This window comes from Polypterus senegalus, chromosome 17 (assembly GCF_016835505.1).
Source record: "Polypterus senegalus isolate Bchr_013 chromosome 17, ASM1683550v1, whole genome shotgun sequence".
Classification (NCBI taxonomy): domain Eukaryota; kingdom Metazoa; phylum Chordata; class Cladistia; order Polypteriformes; family Polypteridae; genus Polypterus; species Polypterus senegalus.
In genome coordinates, this window is record NC_053170.1 from 37,240,121 (window position 1) to 37,267,730 (window position 27,610).

Genomic DNA, 27,610 nt, shown 5'->3' on the forward strand with positions numbered 1-27,610 from the left:
CATTGATTTATAATATCATAGGGTGTTCTATTAGTATCAAGTGGTCAGCATTTTCTCATGCAAGTCAGTCTCATATTCTGTGCACAAGCTTAATTCTTTTTCTACCTAAAATGAAGAACAAATCATATGGAAGCAATAAATCATATAACTCTCTGCAGCATGATTAATACAAACTACAATCATTGGTATTTGTGAGTAAAATACTTATAATCATCTGCCGTGGTTTGGCGCCCTGCCTGGGGTTTGTTTCCTGCCTTGTGCCCTGTGTTGGCTGGGATTGGCTCCAGCAGACCCCCCGTGAACATGTAGTTAGGATATAGCAGGTTGGATAATGGATGGATAGATGGCTACTTATAATCATTACAGTTAATGTTTTCTCTTCCTCATATGTTTGTGCCATTTTTGAACAGATACCATCATTTGTTTACTGTTACCTGGGAAGCTAACTGGATTTACAAGTGTGTGACATCATTGAAGCAATGGTTCATAAGGACAGCCCCAGCATCTGACATTGTGCATAAATCACAGCTCTTGACTAGAGATTTTTGATTTGTTTTCTTAAAAGACACTCTTTTGGTTAACAATCTTTTGCTCCATTCTTTTGACTACAATTTCTGATTAATGTACTGTCTTTACCAAGATTTTTATTTAATCCTTTGGTTATGATTTTAGCTTTGTTTTCTACTACGTCTCTTCTCCTGATTCATCACTCTTTACCATCTTTTAGTACAGCATATACCATATTTTCATACATTAGTGTAATTCAAACTGTTTTCCTAGTATTTAAAGATAAGGTAAACTTATGAAGGAGAAAAAAATGTAACAAATGATAAAAAAGAATAACCCACGCTTGTAAGCCTTTATTGGTATTAATGGTTAAAGTCCATGTCATTTTTTTTAATTGATTTTAATTAGAAACACATAACATTCCATACAGTCAAGGCAAACTTAACAAATCAAATCAAATCAAAATTCAACCCCACCCAAAAGAAAGAGAGAAGAGCCAGCAAATGAAGCTACTCTGTAAAAGAGAAAGGAAGGGTATCCTATTCCTCTGAGATGAAAGCTTATTCCAAAATGTTATTGATTAGATCCTGCCATGTTTTAAAAAGTTTTGAACAGATCCTCTAAATAAGAATTAGATTTTTTCCAATTTCAAGTAGTATTGAACATTAGCTACCTACAGACTTAAGTGTGGTGGTGCAAGATAAGTCTACATGCTAGTAATGTAGTAAAGGCAATTACAGTTTGTTTGTCTTCCTCCACTTTGAGGCCCTCTGGGAGGACACCAAACACAGCTGGGTTAGGAGTGATTGTGACACCAAGGCTTTCTGATAGGCATGCAAAGATTTTTGTCCAAAATATTGTTAATATGGTGAACACCCAGAACACGTGGCCCAGTGAGGCTGGAGCTCGATTGCAGCGTTCACTGGCTGAATCTTGCCCTCAATGTCAAATTTGATAACACATGCTATTTCCAGATCATCAGAGAGTAAAGGAATGGAATGTTCATTTCACAAGCTCATTATACCACTCGAGCAGAACTTGTCTTCAATTTTCATTGTACGTTGCTATATAACCAAGAATTATATTAGCCTTTTTAATTTCTTCTGTTCAATGTCTACCTGTAGATACTTGTTTTTCCATTTTTCCATTAAAGTATACTTTTTCCAGAAGTTGCATTTTGTAATTAAACCTAATCTTTTCACTTTCTATGTGCACAAAATTGTAATTGTATTAACCAGTAACCTGTCCGCATATAAATGTCATAAAGATCCATCTTGTTTGCTCACTGATTTAACTGGACTTCATTTGAAATATCAGATAAAAGTAAAAGGCTGTTATGGAAGCTCATTTGTGTCAAATGTAATTCAATCCAACATGCTAACTACATTGCAATGCATGTAGTACACTTACTTTTAGCTAATGTTTATTGTGTCATAATTAAAAACACATCAAGCAAATGTTTGATTGCATTTCACTATGGTACACAATTGTCATGTCAGTTTAAATGCGTATTGCTTTTTAATTAATTTTTTTGTCATAACTAACACAAATCAAACATATTGCATTTCACTTAGCAGCATCTCCAAGTGTATTGCATTTTGATTGAAGATCACACGTTAATCATCCATCCATTATTCAACCCACTATATCCTAACCACAGGGTCACGGGGGTCTGCTGGAGCCAATCTCAGCCAACACAGGGTGCAAGGCAGGAAACAAACCCCGGGCAAGGCGCCGGCCCACCGCAGACACGTTAATCATGCCCAAACAAAATGAAATCAGTTGACCAATGAGTGTCAAATAGTGGGGCAAGGGATGTCAATGGTTGGAGTAATAGGCATTTCAATCATGAGTGTGTTCACCCAGTGCTAAAGATGGAGAGTTAGGGTATTGATAAGACAGGAGATCCTCTGTCTCAATGAACAATGAACAATGAACTGGTGCTATAAATGACAATTTCATTCTTTTGTGTGTCAACTGGATGCTGGAAAGGGAAGAAAAACAGCAACAGGAAAAGGATTTCCAGCTCCTACAGTGACATCCATAGAACACATTCAAGAACTAATGTCCCAAAGAATTGCAGCATACGATTATGTGAGTCATCAGCCAGGGTGTCGTACTCAAATACTCCCCTAAATACAATGTGTAAATGCCTGCAGAGGGGGATGACCATACCGGCTACTGCTAAACTTCTTGACTTTTGGTCCAGACTTTAAGAAGAAGAATAAAACAATATGATATAGGTAGGCAAGCATAATACAATATTTAAACAAATCAACATAAGAGTACACTTTTTCAGTAAGACCAAAAAAATACTTAATAATGTTTTCTGTGGAAGTGGAATGTCTTGTTGCCCAACTGTTGACACCCCTTTGCCAAATCATTTGATGCTGATTGGTCATTTGATTACATTCAGCTTTGCATGGTTAACATATGGTCTTGAATTGAAATTCAATACACTTGGAACAGCTGCTAAGCTTTGCTTTGCTTTTAATTATGACATGCAATTTATGGACATGAAATAAAATGTACAATGCTTCCGTATTTGCATTTTAAACTGATACAAAAGTTGTGTGCTGTAGTGAAAAGCAATCACTTGTTTGGTTGATGAGTTTGTGACGCGATTATGCATAATTAAATGCTCATGTGCATATACATTGCATTACAATATAGTCAACATGTTGGATTGCATTTAATTTTGGTACAAATAATCTGCCATAGGTCGTCATGTTCTTTTGGACACAAAATTCACTCAATACTCATATTTCCTACTTATGTGAGAAAGGTGACTGTTTAACTTACCGTATCACTTTCCTGGCTCTGACTAATTATGTGATAAGAAATCAACACACAGTTTGTCTTTTTTGATGTAAAAGTGGATGTCCTTGATTCAGCATTTCTCTGTAGTTTTACAGCACTGTGGCCTTATCATCTAAAACAAACACCTCATTCAATTCCTTTAGAAGTTACAGTATCACATTTTATTATTGACATGACTAGGGGAGAAGTTATGATACTGTACTATGCAGAAGAATAACAGTTTAATCACCTTCACAAGTTACAGTATCACGTTTTTTATTATTGACCTGACTAGGGGAAAAGTTACAGTTCTGTAATATGGAGCAGACTATTCACACAGAACTGACACTAAAGAATTTTAAAAGCTTATGACCATAAAACAATCCAATCACAATCATAAAGCAATAAAATAACAGAGAGAACAAGGTCATTTCTAACTTTTAAGTCAACTTAGTTCATTTTATCATAAAGATTTTACTCTCGGCTATTCTGCAGGCATTGTCTTTGGCCGTGGAGAGTCCTGGAAGACTATGCGTCGCTTTACCCTTTCAACCCTCCGGGATTTTGGAATGGGCAAAAGAACAATTGAAGACAGGATTGTTGAAGAATGCCAGAATCTAATGGATGTTTTTGAGTCTCACAAAGGTAACCTGGAACTAGAAGTGTTTCCAAAATTGTTTTGGTCTATTCCTCTACATTCGTCTTACACTTCATATTAATAAACTCAGTCACACCTTAATGTAACTTGTTTTAGTGTGGAGCACTTAGTCACATCTGCATTCATTCTGCATTTCCAAAGCTCCCAGCCCTTAAGGTGCTGCACGTCTTATGGCAGAGTCTATTTTCTGTGAACTTTGCCATTCTTTTTTTTTAGTAGAACTCAGTAAATGATCAACAATTTACTTGTGCAGCTAACCACCTGTCTCCATCAGTACTGAGATAAGACTAATGTTTAAATCTAAAGTAAACCTCTTAATGTTATATGTGCAAGGAATATATCATTTGTTTTATTTTCTTTTTTATTACAGTACACAAATAAAGATTCTGAATCAAACTGGTTCTAATAAGAGTAGCACACTAGTTAAACGTTACATCCCTTAGATTCAAATCTTATCAGTGCACTGTCTGTGTGAAGTTTACATGTTCTTTCTGTTGATTTGTACAGTCAAGCAGCTCTAAGTTCACCCTAAATATGTAAGGGCAGGAGTGTGTCCTATGATATGCTACTCCTTCTTTGCCCTCAGTGATGTCAGGATAAGCTCCAGCAATCTGCCATCAAGTTTAGGATTAAGCAGGATCGGAAAGTGAATGAATAAATGAATGTTCAAGGCTAGTTGCTCCTTGATTACTTTTTTCCGATGATTTAATAAAATTTTGATGGCACCATTCTGAAAGACTTTATGCATTCCGTTAGACTCCTCAGAAGTATTAACCCTTACCATAACAGGAATTTGGCCCCTAAATGTCAATTTATTTCATTTTAATATATTCTTATATTGAAATGGCACCTTATAAAGGCATTGACATTTGCTCTTTTGCCTAATGTTTCCAGAATAAGCTTTGGCTCCTCATAACCCTGAATTGGTTTAAGTGGGTTTGGGAATCTTACATTATTGTTATAAAATATCATTGTAATTATATGTATAACTCATTGAATATTAAAATATGAATTTAGATATTCTCTAGCTGTACTACCCATCAAAGATGGGTTGAAATCTAAGTAATTGACATAAGCTTCAGCATTAACATTTACAGTTCTCCATCTGTTGGAATGTATCTTATATTACATGAAGTAATATAATGTATTGCATTTGTCATTCAAACAGAAGGCTCATAATAAACATTTGTAGAAATAAAATGCATTTTGCAAATGTTTGTAATGTGCCAAATGCAACGCACATGTCTCTGATATGTGCCATCTGGTATGGGATACATGAAAGCAATGTTAATGTATGTGATGTGCCATCTGTTGGAATGACAAATGCAATGCACATTTGTCTGATATGTGCCATCTGGTATGGGATTCATGAAAGCAGTGTTAATGTATGTGGAATACCAAATGCAGTACATTTTATTGCTACACATGTTTGAGTTGCACTCTCTGTTGGAATAACAGCAATATAGCAACCAGATGGACACACAGGCACTTTTGCTTTTATTAAGGTGGATTCTCTAACATTCTTAATGCTTCACAGAGACCATTCATGCAGGCATTCACACTCACACAAGGCCAGTTTAAAAATTTCAATAATCTAACATTTATGTTCCTGATAGTATAGGAGCAAATTTATAGTGACTGGAAGCAAGTGGCACATGCACAGGGAGAGCATGTAGACTCTAAACAGACAGTCACCATTCGCAGGATTCAAGCACAGAGAACTAAGATCTCTCAAGCAGCAGTGCCAAACACTGCGCCACACTGCAACTCCTGTTACAAACATAATATAGTTAAATGAAAATGTAAAATCACATGCTAGAGCAACATAAATTTTCTACTTTGTCTATCTAGCTATAAAATACTGTATATAAATATAGGGGATGGGGAACAACCAATTTGTTACCCTTGTTAATGTCCCCCAGACCGCTACAATGCACTGAAGGTTAAAACCACAGGAGTATTGGGGAGGACAGATAGACTGGCCCTCCCCAATTGCACTCTGTGGTTGGGAGAAGTCTGCATGGAAACCTAGTGTTGCTAATATGAGCTCCTTGGGGGCACATGCAGACCTTTGAGCAGATGATTCAATCTTCAATGAATTTAGTGAACTCTTGCCACGCATGACAGTAGTGAATGATGCAGCTGAAAGAGGAATAAGTCTCATAAAATAGCACAATGGCATACTGGTAAAGGACAAGTTACACAAAAAGTTTATTCTTTAGTCGAAAACTAAGACAAGATTTTTCCAACTTCTAATGTTGTAGACCCACAAATGTGGAATATATATATATATATATACTGTATATATACAGTGCCCTTCAATATTGGCACTCCTTGTAAAAATTAGTAAGAAGAGTTACAAAAAAACTTTTGTTAAAAATATTTATTTGCTGATGAGGACTTTGTTTTCTTTAAATGAACTTGTTTCAATTAAAAGTCAGATGTTTCTCATTTTTTATTGCAAGATGACTGTCCTTCAGGAAACAGGGATTTTTTTTCTAACCCTTCTTACTATTTTTACAAGGGGTGCCAATAATAGTGGAGGGTACTATATATATATATTTATATATATATGTATATATTGACAGTAAGGGGGCGCTCTCACTCCCTTGAACCCCTGTCCACGACTCCAGACACCAGGTAAAAGTCCAAGATGACTTTATTAAATTTCCACAGTGCACAAAGCACCCTCTCCTCCACTATACTCATATAATAAACACAATAACTACAATAAACAATCCTCCAGCTCCCAGACGCGTTGCCACCCTTCCACCCAGCTCAGATCTCCGTCTGGGAGCTCCCACAGACCTTTTATATTCCCTGACCCAGAAGTGTTCCCAATCCCAGTCCATGTGATTCTGTATCACTTCCGGGTCAGGTAAAAGTTCTTTTCTTCACCCCGGAAACCCGTCGCTCTTCCTTTGACGAACTTCCGGGTCATATAAGTATTTGGTCCTCCTCTTGCAGCCCCTGTGGTATCCAGCAGGGTCTTGTATAAAAACTACATGTCCCATGACTCCCTGCTGGTCTTCGGGCACCGATTCCCCCAATGTCCAGGCCACACAGTCCTGTGCCTCTCTTTCTCCTGGCCGCCTCTAGTCCTCACTCCAGCTCGTTCCTCTTCCACCCGACTTCTGCTGCTGGCTGGAGGGAACCCGGATGGGCTCCAGCTGCTTCCGGGCAATCAGTCCTGGCCACACCTCAGTGTGGCGGAAGTGCCGGCTGCGCACCCGGAAGCCGCCGCCTGGCTGTGGCCACGGGTCCCTACAGGGCTGGGCTTCCAAGCCCTGTACCCGATGCCCCCAACATAACCAGGACGGACGCCCCCTCGCAGTCTGGAGGAGGCACAAGCCCTCCTCTGGTCCTCCTGAGCTTCCCGGCGGGACCACAACATATAGGTAGAAACACGTGTTGAGTACTCTGTGCATTATTTCACAGTAAAGCTATGCAATATATATATATATATATATATATATATATATATATATATATATATATATTGTCACAGGTGGCTGGGGGTGGTACACAGTTGGGACACCCAGGAGGAGCGGAGGAGGGCTTATGCCTCCCCCAGACCACATGGGGGAGACCACCCTGGTTGCTTTGGGGACCACGGGAACTGAGCTTGAAAGCTCAACCCTATAGGGGCCCGTGGTCACCGCCAGGGGGCACCCCAATGGCTGAGGAGCCCTGGCCCTCAGCACTTCCGCCACACTAGGGAGTGCTGGTGGAAGATTATCGGGAGGCACATGGAGCACGTCCGAGTGTGTATGCAAGGGGCTGCCTCCCTCCATTTGATGGCTGGAGTCGGGTGAGAAGAAGGACAGAGCTCAGGTGAAGAGGAGAAGAGGCGGCCTGAAGAGAGTGAGGCATTGTGTGAGGGCCTGGACTTTTGGGGAGTTTGGGGGTTGTGTGCACTTTTGTAAATAATAGTCATGTAAATAAATGTGTGTGGGTGATTATAGCGATGTCTGCCTGTCTGTGTCCAGGCGGTTTACAACAATATATATATACTGTATATATATATATATATATATACACACACACAAATATATATATATCATATTTTATTCCAGCTTTACCCATGTCTGCTGGATAATGTGAATTTTACGTGGGTAATGCTAGGTTGTCCAATTTTCAGGCTTTACCCAACACAAACACATGTATACTCAGCAAAAAAAGAAACGTCCCTTTTTCAGAACCATGTATTTCAACAATAATGTTTTAAAAATCCAAATAACTTTACAGATCTTCATTGTAAAGGGTTTAAACAATGTTTTCCATGCATGTTCAATTAACCATAATCAATTAATTAACATGCACCTGTGGAATGGTCGTTAAGACCTTAACAGCTTACAGAAAGTAGGCATTTAAGGTCACAGTTCTAAAAATGCAGGACACTAAAGAGACTTGTCTACCGACTGTGAAAAACACCCAAAGAAAGATGCCCAGGGTCCCTGCTCATCTGCGTGAACGTGCATTAGGCATGCTGCAGGGAGGCATGAGGACTGCTGATGTGGCTAGGGCAAGAAATTGCCATGTCCGCACTGTGAGACGCCTAAGACAGCGCTACAGGGAGACAGGAAGGACAGCTGATCATCCTCACAGTGGAAGAGCCCGGATCTCAATCCCATTGAGCACATCTGGGACCTGTTGGATCGCAGGGTGAGGGCTAGGGCCATTCCCCCCAGAAATGTCCAGGAACTTGCAGGTGCCTTGGTGGAAGAGTGGGGTAACATCTCACAGCAAGAACTGACAAATCTGGTCCAGTCCATGAGGAGGAGATGCACTGCAGTACTTCAAGCAACTGGTGGCCACACCAGATACTGACTGGTACTTTTGATTTTGAGCCTCCCTTCATTCAGGGACACATTGTGAAACATTTTTAGTTTATGTCTTATGGTGTTGACTCTTTTAGTGTTCATACAAATATTTACACATTAAGTTTACTGAAAGTAAAAACAGTTAAAAGTCAGAGGACGTTTCTTTTTTTTGCTGAGTATATATGTATATGTTGTGGTGAATGGCCGGCCGTTTATCCAATAGCCAATACCCCCAAGCCGCCAGGTGGAACCCTCCTTGCAGTATGGAGGTCCCCAGAAGACCAGCAGGGCATCATGGACATTGTAGTTTTTATACGCAGCCCTGCTGGATGCCATGAGGGCCACTAGGAGACGCTGCAGGGAGGAATAACGGGTATTTTCCCTACGCCCCGGAAGCACACGTAGACAAGGGGAATGACAGGCTTCCGGGGTGAAGAAAAGGACTTGTACCTGACCCAGAAGGGATTGAGAGTCACATGGACTGGGGATTGGAACACTTCCAGGTCAGGGAATATAAAAGGATTGTGGGAGCTCCCAGACGGCGAGCTGAGCTGGGTGGAAGGGTGGCAATGCGTCTGGGAGCTGGAGGATTGGTTTATTGTATTTGTTTATTATTATTATGTAGTTTATGAGTATAGTGGTGGAGAGGGTGTTTTGTGCACTGTGGAGATTTAATAAAGTCAAAGTTTGGACTTTTACCTGGTGTCTGGAGTCGTGGACAGGGGTTCAAGGGAGCGATAGCGCCCCCTATCTGTCACAATGTATATGTATATGTATATGTATTTGTATGTACTGTATATATAGTGTAAATACATAGACATATTTATGACTTATATTTAAATATAGTATGTACTGTATATGCACAGATTGTTTCAGAATAATTTGGTACTCAGAAAATCCATATTTTTAAAGAAATTGATGACAGCGTCCTATTACTGTAGTTAAAGACGACTTTATTTTATTTGTTTTTTCTATTTAAAGGTCAGCCATTTAATCCAAAAATGATCATCAACTCTGCCGTCTCCAATATCATCTGCTCCATCATTTTTGGGGACCGTTTTGATTACCAGGATTCTCATTTCCTCCACCTGCAAACAATTATGAATGAATCTTTCAAATTAAGTGTTAGCCCACAGATTCAGGTAAAGACACTATAGCTTTGTCTTTTAAGTAAGTCAGTTCTACTATGCCAGGTTAAGTAGCAGTTCTAAACTGGACCACTTTAGGTTTTAACAAATACACCCTATTGACACTGACACCCAGGCCTGGTTCTAAGCACTAAAAATGTCATGCCAAGCTCTGCCCTTCATGCTCTCTGATATAATGTTGCTTGTTGGACTTTTAGGGATTTTATTCCACCATGCATCCACCCAGTATTCCAGATACCCCTTTAATATTTTGGTCTACAACCGGGGCTGCTGACATCATATAGGGTTCATTCCTTTATTATGTCCACTTTCAGCTATAATAACCATTCCATTTCAACCATATATTGGCATAATCATGATAAGAAATTTTATCATGAGACTCACTTTAACTGACAACCTTGTGCATAACTGTTCAGTGCCTTACATACAGTTAGGACTATAAATATTTGGATAGTGATGCAATTTTCATAACTTTGCATATCAAGATGTGACTGAAATGTAGAATTGCAGTTTTAATTTAAGGTGTTTAGCAAAAACATTGTATGAGCCATTTTGAAGACAGGCATTTTTATATACATGGTCTCCCAAATTTCATGGGCTGAAAAGTATTTGGACAAATTAACATAATCATGAATATAATGATTATTTTCAATATTTGGTTGAAAATCCTATGCAGTCAATGACTGCCTGAAGTCTGAACCCATGGCCATCACCAACTGCTGGGTTTTAACTCTAGTGATACTTTGCCATTCCTTTACTGAAGCTGTCTGCAGTTGCTGCTTGTTCATTGGACTTACTGCCATTTTTGTCTTCAACAAGTGAAGTGCATGTCCAATTGAGTTGAGGTCAGTTGATTGAATTAGCCATTGAAGAATCTTCCATTATTTTGCCTTGAAAAGCACTTGGTTTGCTGTCACAGTATGTTTTGGCTCATTGCCCATCTCTACTGTGAAGCTTCATCCTATCAGTTTGGCAGCATTGGGCTGACCCTGAGCAGACAGTATAGCTCTGTGCACTTCAGAATTCACTCTGCTACTTCTGCGAGCAGTCATATCATCAATAAACACCAGTGACTGACCTCCTTTGGCAGCCATGCATGATCATGTCATAACACTGCCTCCACCAAGTTTCACAGATGATGTGGTATTCATCAGATCATGAGCTGTTTCTTCTCATCTCCACACAATTTTCTTCCCAACATTCTGGTGTATATTGATCTTAGTTTCCTTTGTCCAAATGAAATTGTTCCAGAACTGGACAAGCTTTTAAAAATTGTTTTCTGGCAAAGTCTAATCTGCCCTTCCTATGCTTGAGGTTTACCAGTGGTTTGCGCCTTGTGGTAAACCCTCTGTCTTTACTTTCATGAAGTCTTCTCTTGATTGTAGACTTTGGCAATGATAGGTCTATCTCCCAGAAGGTGTTCTTGATTTGGTTAAATGTCTTGAAGGGGGTTTTCTTCACCAAGGAAAGAATTTAGCAATCATCCAGCACAGTTGTCTTCCATGATTGTCCAGGCCACCTGGATTTGCTGAGTTCACCAGTGTGTTCCTTCTTTTTAAGAATGTACCAGATGGTTTACTTGACCACTCCTCATGTTTTACTGCTATCTCTCTAAAGGTGTGTTTGTTTTCTTAGCCTAATGATGGACTGTTTTAGTTGCATGGACATCTCTTTGGACTTTATATTGAGAGTTCACAGTGACAGCTTCCAAATGCAAATTCACACTTGGAATCAATTCCAGAACTTTTACTTGTTTAATACTTAATGAAATAATGAGGGAACTGCTCCCCCATGGCTATGGAGCAGCTTGTCAGTCAAATGTCCAAATACTTTTGTGCCCCAGAAAATAGGGGACCCATGTATAAAAATGTATGTGACTGCTAAACGTATGATGCAATATTTTTATTAAACTCCTGAAATTAAAGCTGAAAGTTTACATCTACACTTCCATCACATAATGATTGCTTTATTTAAATTCCATTGTCAACATATAGAGCCAAAATTATGAAAATTGTGTCACTGTCCAAATATTTATGGACCTGACTCTCTATAGCAGATCATACATATGTTATATAGTACCTGGCAAATAAGACAAAGAGTAAAAGCTCACACTTCTGCTTCCCCGAACAAATGTGGTGGATACCTGCTGCCTGGCTGACCAACCACACTTGTTACCTGGTAGGTTATAACCCAAATATCAGCTTGTGATCAGACATATGAATGTAATACTTAAATCTACCCTGTCAAAAAAGCGAAACAGCCGCTGTGGAGTGCAAGTTTGTACCCCTGATGAGCCCCAAATAGGGCAAAACACGTGTTGTGTACTCTTTGTATTATTTGGCAGGTACTATATATATATATACATATATATATCCCCAGTTGTGGCCAGAATATTAGTAAAATCTGTAAATGTACAAAACAAAAATTATTATTTATTGGAGTCAAAATCACAAAATTCTATAAATATGTAAAAGAAAAATTAACTATTATTTAACGGAATATTCTTGTTAAACTGAAGTCCACTATGCTCGATGAGTATTTATAAAAGACTAAATAAACAATTCATTTGTTTTAACTGACATTCTTATAGATGAAAAAAAAATTAAAGAATGACTAATTTAAATAACAGGAAAAATCACATGAAAACTTAAAATGGTATGGAGTGGGTCATCATAACTCGACCTTCAGCTAACTAAATCACCTAAATACAAACATTGGTATTATGAATGGATCATTTTTTTAATAGTTTGTTCCTGTAAAAGAAAGTTTACTCGATCAAAAATAAAAACCACGACTTTCTTGATATTAAAAACCACGGCTTTCTTGATATTTTAGCTTATAATTTAGAAAAGGAATAAGAATCTGAAAATCTAACAACATCACATTAAAATTTCGATAAATTTTGAAAAGAATGATACCAAACAAATATATGTAGGTTTTAAAATAAGCCTGATTTAAAACGTGACAAAAAGTGACATAAAAATGTCACATAAAATTGTTGCACAAAATCATTGCACTTTTAGGCTTAGGATTTTATATATAGAGAATAGATATATACAGTATAGGCCTGTATATACTATGTATATATAACACAATCGAAACTATTTCAAAACACTCATTATTTACAGTATATTATTAAAGCACTAGCAGTATGGTTCAGACCTGTGTTCACCTTTCTAATCTTCTTTTGGCTGCTCCCGTTAGGGGTTGCCACAGTGGATCATCTTCTTCCATATCTTTCTGTCCTCTGCATCTTGTTCTGTTAAACTCATCACCTGCATGTCCTCTCTCACCCCATCCATAAACCTTCTCATAGGCCTTCCTCTTTTCCTCTTCCCTGGCAGCTCTATCCTTAGCATCCTTCTCCAAATATACCCAGCATCTCTCCTCTGCACATGTCCAAACCAATGCAGTCTTGCCTCTCTGACTTTGTCTCCCAACCATCAAACTTGAGCTGACCCTCTAATGTCCTCATTTCTAATCCTATTCATCCTCGTCACGTCCAGTGCAAATCTTAGCATCTTTAACTCTGTTACCTCCACCTCTGTCTCCTGCTTTCTGGTCAGTGCCACCGTCTCCAACCCATATAACATAGCTGGTCTCACTACCGTCCTTTAGACCTTCCCTTTCACTCTTGCTGATACCCATCTGTCACAAATTACTCCTGAAACTCTTCTTCACCCATTCCACCCTGCCTGCACTCTCTTCTTCACCTTTCTTCCACAATCCCCATTACTCTGTACTGTTGATCCCAAGTATTTAAACTCATCCACCTTTGCCAACTCTACTCCCTGCATCCTCACCATTCCACTGACCTCCCTCTCATTTACACACATTTATTATGTCTTGTTCCTACTGACCTTTATTCCTCTCCTCTCTACAGCATATCTCCACCTCTCCAGGGTCTCCTCAACCTGCTCCCTACTATCGCTACAGATCACAATGTCATCAGCAAACATCATAGTCCATGGGGACACCTGTCTCATCTCATCTGTCAACCTGTCCATCACTATTGCTAATAAGAAAGGGCCCAGAGCCGATCCCTGATGTAACCCCACCTGCACGTTGAATGTATCTGTCGCTCCTACCGCAGACCTCACCACTGTCACACTTCTCTCGTACACATCCTGTACAACTCTTACATACTTCTCTGCCACTCCCAACTTTCTCATACAATACCACAGCTCCTCTCGAGGCACCCTGTCATATGCTTTCTCCAGGTTCACAAAGATGCAATACAACTTCTTCTGACTTTCTCTAAACTTCTCCATCAACATCCTTAGAGCCTTGCATCTGTGGTGCTCTTTCTTGGCATGAAGCCATACTGCTGCTCACTAATCATCACCTCATTTCTTAACCTGGCTTCCACCACTCTTTCCCATAATTTCCTGCTGTGGCTCATCAATTTTATTCCCCTGTAGTTACTGCAGTCCTGCACATCCCCCTTATTCTTAAATGTACACTTCTTCTCCACTCCTCAGGCATCCTCTCACTTTCCAAGATTCCATTAAACAATCTGGTTAAAAACTCCACTGCCATCTCTCCTAAACACCTCCATGCTTCCATAGGTATGTCATCTGGACCAATGGCCTTTCCATTTTTCATCCTCTTCATAGCTGTCCTTAGTTCCTCCTTACTAATCAATTGTACTTCCTGATTCACTATCTCCACATCATCTAACCTCTTCTCTCTATCGTTCTCTTCATTCATCAGCCTCTCAAAGTACTGTTTCCATCTGCTCTATTCACTCTCCTCGCTTGTGAGTATGTTTCCATCTTTATCCTTTATCACCATAACCTGCTGCACATCTTTCCATCTTGGTCCCTCTGTCTAGCCGATCGGTACAGGTCCTGTTTTATACCGGATGCCGTTCCTGACGTAACCCTCCCCATTTATCCGGGCTTGGGACCGACACGAAGAAACACACTGGTTTGTGCATCCCTTGTGTGGCTGGGTGATGTGTTCACCTTTCTAATACACTTTTTTTTTTCTTTTTTAGCTCTACAACGTTTTTCCATTTTTAGGGTTCTTATTCTCTGATTACAAGAAAGCAACACAAATCAACAAGGAGTTCCGAAAATTTATTTTCAGTGTTTTTGAAGACCGTAAATATAAAGTGGACAAAAACGATCTGCGCAGCTTTATTGATTCCTTCATCTCTAGACAGCAAGAAGAGGTAAAACTGTGTTAAGGTTGTAATGTAACATAAAAGTGCTGTTTAATCCAAATTAGGATCATGAGCAGCTAGAGTGTATCATGACAGAAATGGACCCAGTGCAGGAAACAGAAAACTGTTCCACTCAGAAACACAACTAGTTTAGCAGTGCCAGTTAATATAACATATGGGCCTTTGTTACACCCATGCAGATTGTCTCATATCAGGCCCCGTTTTCACTTTCTAGAGCCATTATCTACAGAGAAGGCACACTTTCACACAGATAGCAGTTTAACAAGTGCAGGATCAGCACAGTTCTCATAACTCACGGTAGTAAAATGTTTTATAATTGATTGATTGTGTGGTGCAATCGGCTTTTACCCGTCTGTGTTGCTCGCCTCTTTGGAGGGCCTCATCTCCCACAGCCACGCCTCTTTATCTCTCGTTTGTCCGATTCCTTATGTTCTTATTTTACCACTTTCCCAAACTATATGGAATATTTTTTCCTCCATGCAGACAATAAGTGTAACTGAAGAGATTCATTCTGTACTTAAAAATTATTTTCAATTTACTGACTGTTCTCCACGTCATCTTCAAGCAAATACATTTCATAATGGGACATTCAGTTTAATCCATGTTGAAAACTTCTACTTTAGGTCAAAGTTGCTTTTATTCAGTTTAGTTTAAGTTACAGGAACTTGTCTTCTGTTACAGTCACTGATATAACAGTATTATACAAAACACAAAACAATATACAGTATTCTGGTATGGCAGCAGAAGTTTGATGTGACAGAAATGAGAATGTTGAGATAGGTGTATGGAGTTACAGAAAAGAACAGGTTAAGAAATGAGACAATGAGAGGTACAATAATAGTGGGAGAGATATCTAAGTAACTATAGGAAGGCAGGTTGAAATGGTATGGACATGTGATGAGGAGAAACAAAGAATATGTGGCCAAAAGAGTAATGAGAATGTGAATACAGGGGAAGAGAAAGTAAGGGAAGCCAAAGCAGAGGAGGATGGATAAAGTAAAAGAAGATGTGAAGGAAAAGAGCTTGACTGGGGAGATGGTGCAGGACTGAGCTGTATGGTGAAGGTTGAGCAAGCACATCAACCCCACATAGAAGAAGAAGAAGATGTGCACATTGCACAATGCATAACTAAAACATCATAACAACATATAGAACTGCACTTATTATGTCATTAAAAGTAAAATCATTTTAGTTGTACAGAGGTAGTTGTCGATCTTGTGGAGACAGAATTTAATCAACAGGTATCATGTATGAATGACTTTAGTAGAAAAGAGACTACACTGAATGGTTCTTGCTTTATGTAAACAGTAACATTTTCACAACATTTCAGAATGCAATTTTTCTTTCATCACCATACTAGGGGGACACTGTTGGTTCACAGTTAGGTGACCAGAGTTCACATCATGGAGTGGAGTTTACATGTTCTTCTCCAGGTGATGTGGTGACCATAGTGAGGTGTGTATGTGCATGTGCTCACCCTGCAATGGACTGGAACTCCACCTAGAAATTATTCCTGCCTTGTACCCTATGATTGCTTGGATCAGCTCAGGGTAAAGTGAATTAGGAATTGGGTGGATCAATGATTCAACCCCATAGTTATAGGCCCCAAGGTGTCTTCTTTGGAATCTTTGAAAACTGGAATATTGCTTCCTCTTCTTCCTTATGGCTGCCTTTTGATATATTATACATTTCAATTCACTTATATGTCCTGTGGTGGGTTGGCACCCTGCCCGGGATTGGTTCCTGCCTTGTGCCCTGTGTTGGCTGGGATTGACTCCAGCAGACCCCCGTGACCCTGTGTTCGGATTCAGCGGGTGGGAAAATGGATGGATGGATGAATTCACTTATACTGTCTACAAACATGTTGATACAATATGGTTATACCAATATTTTAAACATGTCACATGTTTATTTATGAACAATTTTTACAAGAAAAAGCTGTTCAGCCTAGCATACTGTAGCTTGTCATCTGCTATTCACCTAATGCTTGTGCTTACTATATATTTTGTTTATACAGTATATATTTTGAAATTCCTTTAATTTTGTTTATATATATATATATTTTTAAAACTCCCATATCTCTATAAACTGGTTGTTATGCTTTTGTTTCAGTAGTTTGCTCTTGGTAAATTATTAGAGCAGCACAATGTCCTTAAAACATCTTCCCACTACCTGTAGATGGAGTTAGTAGGAAGATGTTTTTACATTTGTCATTCATGACAGGTTCCTCCCATATTTCAGAGAATGAACAAATGTATTAGTTGTAGTAACCTTTCGGTTTTTCAGATTTGCTTCCATGCCTTGCATCTTATTGTATGCCTTTGTACTTTTTAACAGGAAGTAAAAAACACAAAGTCACATTTTCATGAAGGGAACCTGATTGCTTCATCATTAAACTTGTTTGCGGCTGGAACAGAGACCACCTCTACCACCCTGCGCTGGGGCCTGCTGCTAATGATGAAACATCCTGAAGTGCAGGGTAAGTCTGTTTATGCAGATGTCTGGCAACATCCCTGTTTAGCATGTGGATATACCTTTTAGCTCTTTGCTTGCTCATTGTGTCTACTGTTATTATTCTCATTATTATTTTTATGCATGTCATCCAGAGCACTTCTGCATTACAGCTAAAGAGACTTGGGCTTTCTGTGTTTTCTTTCATGCCCCAGACAACTGGAAAAACTACACTGACCCGGTAACAGTGCTGTTTCATTCTGTCTAGATTTAGCTACTGCCTTGGACCCGCTACTGGCAGGATAGGTTATGGTATTGACGTGGTTTGAGAATAAAAATGAATAGAAGTTGTAATTATTATTATATGTCATGTAATTTAATGTTTTGTTTTAATAATGCTGTATTCGTAACAGCACACAGCACTCTGAATTATAAATGTGCTTTAGTTTTGCCCAACTAGAAACAAAAGGAATCTTTTTTTACCCATTTTTATCCACCAAAGGTTCTTTTGATTCTAGATTATTCTAAAACAATATATTCACATGCCAGCAGCATGGTGATGCTGTGGTTCAAATCCCAGGCTAGTTGGGTGTTGTGCTTGCACATTCTTCTTATGTACATGTGGATTTTCTCTAGTTCTTCTTCTCATATGTGAACATTAAACAGATTTGTGACTGCTTCCCTCTGTCTTAAGACAATGTTGCTATCGCCCTAAAATTAATGTAATAGATTAATTTGGTACTGTAAATGTATGGACACATAGGCAGTCACCTGACTTTCCTGTTTTATTTTTTAATCCCTTTAGCAAAAGTTCATCAAGAAATAGAAAATGTTATAGGGAAGGACCGCTGCCCACAGACTGAAGACAGGAAGAGCATGCCCTACACAGATGCAGTTATACATGAAATCCAAAGGTTTAGCAATGTGGCTCCTATGAGCCTCTTGCATCAGACTGCCACGGACACAACTTTTCGAGGATACCGAATTCCCAAGGTGAGAACATTTCCTACATCTCAATTCTACTTGTGTATGACAAAGTCTGTGTCTCTCAGACAATAAGGAGCAACAATTCAGTTCTGAATGAATATTTACTAAGTAAAAATTTGCTAGCATTTCCCAGGGTGGAGCAGTAGTGTAGTGATTATTACTCATGCCACACAGCTCAGAGAAACTGGGCTTGAATCCTCCTCTGGATTGTTGTGTGTTAATATTTGAACATTCTGTCTGTCCCATCACATGACAAACCACTTCAGGATCCCAGATTAGACTCTCCCAAAATGGACTCCTTTACTAGAAATAACTTGAAGCAAATATTCTTAAGGAGTAGAGCAGCTGAGCAAATCCCAGCCTTCAATGCACATTATTCTCTGTGTTTCTGTAGGGCACCCCTGTGATCCCACTGCTCACCTCTGTTCTCTTTGACAAGACTCAGTGGGCCACACCCTACAAGTTCAACCCCGCCCACTTCCTGGATGACCAGGGAAAGTTCATCAGGAGAGATGCATTTTTGCCCTTCTCAGCAGGTGAGTGTACAGTATTTGTTGTTTTTCTTTGCAGGTATCGGCCTTCAGAGATGATTTTCTAAAGGAGATATTTATTCTGTCAGAAACTTTTGTGTTTTAGAGCTAAAGTCCAATTTAAAGATTTTATCTTTGAAAATCATAGGTGAATGAATTGGCTTGGTTTGAGTAAGTGTGAGTTTGTGTGAGTTCACCCTGTGATGAACAAAATCCCCATCTAGGGTTAGTTTCTCGGTTGCTTTAGATAGTCACTAGACCCCTGTGATCCTGTCCTGGATAAGTGCATTAGAAAATAAAATAAAATAGTGCATAAAGTAAAAAAGGAAAACAGAATAAGAGGAGTAAAAAAGAGCCAAAAGTATTGAGAAAACATCTTTACCAGAATCAGAATCACATTTATTTGCAAGTATGTCGGATGTTTGCACACAAGGAATTTGACTCTGTTTTTTGATGACTCTCAAAGTATAGTTAGATGACAGACATACCCATAACTGATAAGTACACACCTGTGAAAAATGCAATAAATACAGTGTAAACATAATGCATACAAAGTGCAAGGCAGTGCTAGAAATACTGAAATAAATATACATTAGCTATATGTAAGACTATTGTGAGATATTGGGGAGAGGAATAGTGAGCAAGGACTGCCAAATTAAGCATTGGTGAGCTTCATGACTTATGGAAAAAAACTATTCTTGTATCTACTTGTTTTGGCATAGTTTAGTCTATAAAACCTGCCAGATGGGAGAAGTTCAAAAAGGTTGTGGCCAGCATGTGTGGGGTTGATGATGATCTTCCCTGCCCACTTGACTCTGGTATAGTGCATGTCCTATAAAGTTGGAAGACTGGTACCAATGATCAGTTCTAAATCTTATTTAGTTGCTGATCCAAACCATACTGTGTATGAGCTGAAAACAGACTCAGTGATTGCTGTGTAGTATTAATTATGCAGCTCCTGTGGTACATTGAACTCCCTCGGCTTTCACAGAAAGTACATCTGCTTCTGTGCGTTTGTTATTATGGAGTCTGCGTTGGTCAATTCTCAGGTGATTATAGAGCCCAGAATCGTGAGGATTTCCACAAGTGACACCTTATTGTTAAATATGGTGAGGTAATGAAATGAGAGAGGGGGGAATGCTCCTGAAGTCAACTATCATCTCCACAGTTTTGTACATAGATAGATAGATAGATAGATAGATAGATAGATAGATAGATAGATAGATAGATACTTTATTAATCCCAAGGGGAAATTCACATAATCCAGCAGCAGTATACTGATACAAAGAAACAATATTAAATTAAATAGTAATAAAAATGAAAAAATGGAAAAATAAATAAATAAATAAATAAAAAATAAAAAAATAAATAAAAATAAAATTAATGTTAGCATTTACTCTCCTGGGCGGAATTGAAGAGTCGCATAGTGTGGGGGAGGAACGATCTCCTCAGTCTGTCAGTGGAGCAGGACAGTGACAAAAGTCTGTCACTGAAGCTACTCCTCTGCCTGGAGATGACACTGTTCAGTGGATGCAGTGGATTATTCATGATTGACAGGAGTTTGCTTAATGCTCGTCGCTCTGCCACAGATGTTAAACTGTCCAACTTTACTCCTACAATACAGCCTGCCTTCTTAACAAGTTTGTCCAGGCGTGAGGCGTCTTTCATCTTTATGCTGCCACCCCAGCACACCACTGCGTAGAAGAGGGCAATCGCCACAACCGTCAGGTAGAACATCTGCAGCATCTTATTGCAGATGTTGAAGGATGCCAACCTTCTCAGAAAGTATAGTCTGCTCTGACCTTTCTTACATAGAGCATCAGTATTATCAGTCATCAGTCCAGTCCAATTTGTCATCCAGCTGCACTCCCAGATATTTAAAGGTCTGCACCCTCTGCACACAGTCACCTCTGATGATCACAGGGTCCATGAGGGGCCTGGGCCTCCTAAAATCCACCACCAGCTCCTTGGTCTTGCTGGTGTTAAGGTGTAAGTGGTTTGAGTCGCACCATTTAACAAAGTCTTTAATTAACTTTCTGTACTCCTCCTCCAGATTTTATTCAGCACACCAAAGAGCCAGCTGCTCAACCTCCCTTGTCTATGGAGATTTGCCACAGCTCCTGATGAGTCCAATAATGTTTGTGTCGACCACATATTAGTAGAACTTGACAGAGAGATCCTTAGATTCAAGATTCTTTATTTCTCACATGCATAGTTATACAGGACAACACCCAGTGAAATGCATCATGATCCACTTATCAAAAACTGTGCAAAGTTAGAAGAATATGAGTTAGATTAACAAAAAGTCATAGATTGAAAGATAACAGTATAGTAGAACATAATAAATAAGCAAAATTATGTGAATGAAGTAGAATTAAGTGTTAAGGTGCAATAGTGCAGTGATTATTGTGCAAAACCAAAGTTAGACAGGTGCATAGTTAAATGACAGACCAATTCCAAAACAAGGTAAGGGCAGACGGCATAGTACAACTTACAGTCATGGATGAGATGGCATGTTTTGATTTAACAGTCTTATGGCTTGAGGATAGAAACTCCTTCTCAGTCTCTCTGTCCTGGCCAGGATGCTACAAAACCCTTTGCCTGATCTTAACAGATGAAACAGGCTATTGCTGGGATGAGAGGAGTCTTTGATAATTCTGAGAGCTCTGGTCCTGCATCTTCTGGTGTAAATGTTCTGCATAGATGGTAGAGCTGACCTGCAGCAGCGTTCCACTGCACAGATCACTCTCTGTAGGGCTTTACGGTCCTGAACACAGCAGTTTCCAAACCAGGATGTAATGTTCTGTGTCAGGATACTTTCCACAACGCCAGAATAGAAAGTCTTTAGAATCCCTGAAGAAACCCCAAACTTCCTAAGCTCTCTGAGATGGTAGAGTCTCCTCTTTGCCCTTTTGGTCTGAACTTGGATGTGTTCAGACCATATCAGGTCCTCAGAGATGTGAACCCCCAGGTATTTAAAACTGTTCACCCTTTCCACTTGAGTTCTGTTAATGATGAGGGGTTTATAGTCCCGCTGCTGTCTCCTGCTGAAGTCCTCCACCAGCTCCTTGGTTTTGCTGATGTTGAGCTAGAGGCAGTTTTCCTGACACCAGGAGGTGCAGTCATTAGTACAGAGGTAGAAAAGGAGGTTGGGGGAGCACAAGTCCCTGGAGGGCAGCAGTGCTAACTGAATATGAGCCTGAGGTGATTTTCTCCAGTTTCAGCTGCTGTTTCCTATTTGACAGGAAATTGGTAATCCATTGGCAAGTTGAGGCAGGAACAGAAAACTGGGTGAATTTAGAGTTTTGAGATACTTACATTAAACCAAAAGCTGAAGTCCTCAAGCAAAATCCTTATATAGGTCCCTGGGTTGTCAAGATGTAGTGCAGACCCATTTTGACTGCATCATCTACTGACCCATTTGCTCAGTAGGCAAACTGAACAAAGACCAACAAGGAAATTGTGATGTCCTTCAAGTGAGCTAACACCAGTCTCTCAAAGTTTTTCATGACCACAGATGTCAAAACAACAGGCTAATATTCATTCAATCCAGTTATGCAGCATTATTTGGAGACTGGTATGATTGTGACTTGTTCGAAGCATAAGCAAACTTCACACAGCACTAATGACTTGTGGAACAGTTATGTAAAGACCGAAGCCACTTAATCAGCACAGATATTCAGGCAGGAGGATGAGACGCCACCTGGATCTGCTGCTGTCTTGGTGTTGTGTCTCTTGAAGAGACGGCACACATCCTCTTTGCATCCTCTTCTCAGAGATTTATTGCAGGTTGAATGGTAGAAGCTGTAGGGGTGATGGTTATCATTGTTTGAATACTCAGGGAGCTGAAGCCAGTGTGGGGTGTGACCTTGGGTTTATCAAACCTGCAGTACTAGGGTGTTGTGCCGTGTTAGCCATTATGAATGTAGTGAGTAGTCAAGCAAAATGACACCCTTTATTACATCTTGCCTGAAGAAGGAGCATGTGTTGCCTCGAAAGCATGCATACTGTAATCTTTTTAGTTGGCCAATCTATATATATAATTAAATAAGTCACCCGACCATGGGATACGAACGACAGAGCCCCGCCTGCCAACTCTAACCCTCCTCCCGCGTCCACCCTTGCTCTCGAGGCATGCGCACTGCCTGCTCATGTGCCCACATGCAACACCTCACCAAACACAGCCTCTGTAGCTTTCGTCTGTGCTACAGTCCACATGCACCCATAAGCCACGATGATTTTTCATTGTTCTTTTCGGTTCCGGATGCTTTTCTATATATATAATTGACCAAGTCGCCCAACCATGGGGTACACACGACAAAGCCCCGCCCGCCAACTCTAACCCTCCTCCCGCATCATGGGATATGCACGACAGAGCCCCGCCCACCAACTCTAACCTTCCTCCTGCGTCCACTCTCGCTCTCGAGGCATGCGCACTGCCTGCTAATGTGCCCGACCCCAACACCTCACCTAACACATGTTTACACGCTGCATATAGCGATTCCCATCTGCGACAAACATGCTTCTTCTTAGATGGTCCTGCAGGAAAAGGGAAAACCTTTGTCTACAAAACCCTGATTCATACCATCAGAGCTAGGAAGCTAGGGCCATCATTCTGCTTCCACCTCAAAACCGGTCCTGCCCACACGCAGCCGACACAGCATTTCTCGGTTCCTATTTGTCCTCTTCCAAACCCCTCCCCATGCTGCCAGTGGCTCCTCTTCAAAACCGGTCCCGCCCACACGCAGCCTGCACGGCATTTCTCGCCGAACTTCTCAAGTACGCTTACAAAATAAAGCAAACTCTAAATGCTGCGAAAATTTACTTCTCCAGCTAGATTCAATGCTCAGAATCATCAAAGCCTTCGCTAAATCATACAAACACATGCATGAAATCGCTCAATCCAATCCAACAGCATTTGTACGAATGCTTTTCGAGGAAAACCCTAGGCAGGATTTACGACGATACAATGCCCCGACATGTCACACCAATGTTGCAGTGATTTTTGTCGGAGAAGATGGTGAACCGCCTGCCAAAAGGGACATTTGCATCTATCCCATAGGCAACTCCTGTAAACAGATTTCCATGTTCAATATGAATTGCGATCCTATGGTTTATTCACTTTTATTCCCTTACGGAGACATTGGCTGGCACAAAGATTTACAACATGTTCCCGATAAAAGAACCGCCATAAGATGAAGGCTTACTCAATGCCAATTTTATGGGTACAGATTAGCAATGAGGAATATATTTAGTATTTTGCTCTCCAGCGGCGAACTATTCCAACAGTAGATGCGTATGTTAAAACAGAGGGCGCGCGTCTCAACTATGTCAGATTAGATCAACAAGATTTGCACATGGAACAATACAAAGGACTGTCAGATGTACTGCAAGCAAACACTTAAAATAACAACGTTCGTGTAGACAAAATGATCATATTACCGTCCACATTTCCAGGAAGTCCAAGATACATGCAACAAAACTATCAGGATGCCATGGCCATAGTACGTAAATTTGAACAGCCTTATTTATTTATCACTTTCACATGTAATCCTGCTTGGCCGGAAATTCTACATGCACTGTCGGATACCCAGAGCACAGACCTGATATTGTAGTACGAGTCTTTTGGATTAAGCTGCAGGAACTACTTAGAGACATTCTACAACAACATCTTTTTGAGGTTGTTATTGATTATATTTACGTAATCGAATTTCAGAAGCGTGGCCTTCCTCATACCCACATGCTGTTTACTCTTCACAATAATTCTAACAACCAGTCTTCAGCGCACGGTCAGTTGTACGTGGCTTTTTCTAGGGTTAGATCTTTCGACTCATTATCTGTCATCACCACCAAAACACCTATTCACAACTGCGTCTTTCAAGAAGTATTTATTTCTTCTTGATTTCTGAATTCCTTTCTTACCGTTTTCCTTTCCTATTCTTACACCGCCTTATGCTACGGCGGGCTTCGGCTAGTAATATAATAATTGACTTTAAGTTGTCAGCCTGAGTGTTCTTGGCAATGTGGGGGATAGTTTCCTGTAGATGATCACATCCTGCAGACATTTCCAAAATGTCTGTCTCCACTTCACTCTGCCTCCACTATTAACATTTAGATATGAATAACAGTTAGATTTGAAAATGCAAAGAATACAGTAGACTCCTGTCGTAGCTGCGGGTGCATAAGGCAGTTTCAAGCATGCCGAAAGAAATCTCTCAGTCTGAAAGTTCATTTTAAAAGTTTAGTGAAAATTCAAAGCAAATAATCCACACAAGAATAAAGAAAAAAGGTTGTTACACACGTAAAATAAAAAGCAAAAAAAAATGAGAAAGTGTTTCTTCTATAAAATTATCTTTTCTTGTCAAACCTCAGTTTTTTTGTATACTTAAGATACTTTATTTCATATTAAGTGCGTTCTAACATACGAAACTGCACATTTAATAGAGCATGTTAGCCTTCATACTATTGAGCACGTAAGGCATGGTTTAAAACCGTGTGCCCTCCATGCCTTACACACGGCAAAGCAGGTCACTAACTGAGTCTATTCTATAGCCAGTGGGGCCAAAAGTAGTTAGAATATACCAATTCAATTCAACTTGTGGGGGTTATAAGAACCTCCCATAGACTATACACTAATATTTAGGCAAGCATTAAATATAACTTATATAACTAGCAAATTATTTTACACCCATTATTAAAAAATCACTAAATGCAGCATGTGAATTTATTTAAACTTTTTGGCCTTTTGTAAAATTATTGTGGTAATATTAGTGGTGATAACCTGATTGTTATTTATATGTTTCAGCTCTTTCTGAAATCTATTTGATATCTATCAGTGAATAAAATATTTTAAGTTTAAGGTATGTCAAAACGAAAATCGTCAGGACTTTACCTGAAACGAAGGCTCTAGGATTCGGAGGATAGGCAAACAGAGTATATATTTTATTACAATAAATCAATATCATGGACTCAACCCAATTCGGCCAAATCGAGTCGAGCCCCGAACAGTTCAAAAATCACAGTTTATATAATCATTTCTTATAATTCTGACCTCGCTCGAAGCAACTCATTTGCTGCTTTCCCCTGACTCCCTTCTGCAGCTGGGCATCAGTATTTTTACTGTCTATTGTTCATCTTTATTTTTCTGCTTCACATATTTTTGGTCGGTCTTAAGCCTGCAGGTGTTCCCGCTCTTCCATTCTTGAGCTGTCTCTATCTTATCATTTCTCCTTCCTTGGCCTTTGAGCTAGTTTATATTGGTGGCCAGAGCTAAGCTTTAATTAAAAAGAAATATGGTGTGTGCCTTTATTTAACCATTTGCTTGGCAGACCTGACTTGCATTAATATCTGCACTAAGGTTAATGCTTATACATTTTTCTATATTTATTTATGCTAATACATGAATATACTAATTTTATTTTCCATAGGTACACATAGAATCAGGATGACAGAAGCAAAAGATAAAAGTAGGGAAATTGTAGGAAATGTGGGGAAAAGTGATGAGCTGAGGAACTCAAGAGAAGAGGAAGGGCACACATTGCGTATTGGTTAAGCATGAAAATAATAATTTCATTGAACTCTTTATACCTGACAATAAATTTGAACTGATTTTATTACTCTGCATTGACTTTATATCAAAAATGAACCACCACTATTGAACACTGAGTTCACAATACCTATCAATGAAGTGATACAAACAAATTACAGATTTGTTTTGCTAGTGTGTGCTGAGTCACTCTTGTAGAGAATATGGTAGCGGAGATGAGGACAATTCAGGACAGCGTGTTTGACTGAAAGTAACTTTTACTGTTACTTTTCAGCAGAAATGTATTTGAGCCCAAAATATAATTAATTGTAAGGCTTACGTTAGGTTATTGCATAATCAAATCCATGGCTTATGGCACAAACAATAAACTTTGCACCACAAGAGGACCATAACCTTAGATTTGAACCTTATCTCTTTCACTTGCTCCCTGGAGTGAGAGCCGAGGGTGGTCTTCTGCTGGTACCACGCCTTGTCGTCTATTTGCTGCTGATACAGTAATATTTTAGGATCATTTGTTCCATGCTAAATTCCTTCATTTTTTCTTACCTTCTTATCTTTCAGGTCGCAGAGTGTGCCTTGGTGAGACCCTAGCCAAAATGGAACTGTTTTTATTCTTCACCATGCTTTTGCAGAAGTTTGTCTTTCGGCCACCAGCAGGAGTAACTCCAGAACAGCTGGATCTTTCACCAGTGCCTGGTTTAACATTAACTCCAAAGGACTTTAAAATGTGTGCTGTGAGCCATTAAAACGCAGCCTGCAGTGATACCATTATTTAGATGGTTAAAAATAAATTCATTTTTTGTTTGACTGCATGAATTCCTGTTTTATTTCTGGAATGGTAGAGTGACACAAAACAAGATCAAAGCCAAAGATTTCCTCCATAAGTGATTGGAGGTCTGATTGTGATGCCCTGCTTCCATGGCTGGTACTTGCCTTGTACCCGTTGCTACCATAATATACAGTTAGATCCATA

The 27,610-nt window shown here is 39.6% G+C and overlaps 1 protein-coding gene across 1 annotated transcript in view; it reads left to right on the forward strand.

Annotated features, from left to right (window-relative positions):
* Positions 1-27,449, forward strand: part of LOC120517786 (cytochrome P450 2K1-like) — a 37,495-nt gene extending 10,046 nt beyond the window's left edge. The window contains exons 3-9 of the mRNA XM_039740277.1: positions 3,802-3,951; positions 9,769-9,929; positions 14,935-15,111; positions 17,461-17,602; positions 18,380-18,567; positions 18,956-19,097; positions 27,199-27,449. Coding sequence (XP_039596211.1) covers positions 3,802-3,951; positions 9,769-9,929; positions 14,935-15,111; positions 17,461-17,602; positions 18,380-18,567; positions 18,956-19,097; positions 27,199-27,383 — 1,145 coding nt within the window. The 3' untranslated portion in view covers positions 27,384-27,449. The remainder of the gene's footprint in view (positions 1-3,801; positions 3,952-9,768; positions 9,930-14,934; positions 15,112-17,460; positions 17,603-18,379; positions 18,568-18,955; positions 19,098-27,198) is intronic.
* The last annotated feature ends 161 nt before the right edge of the window (positions 27,450-27,610 follow it).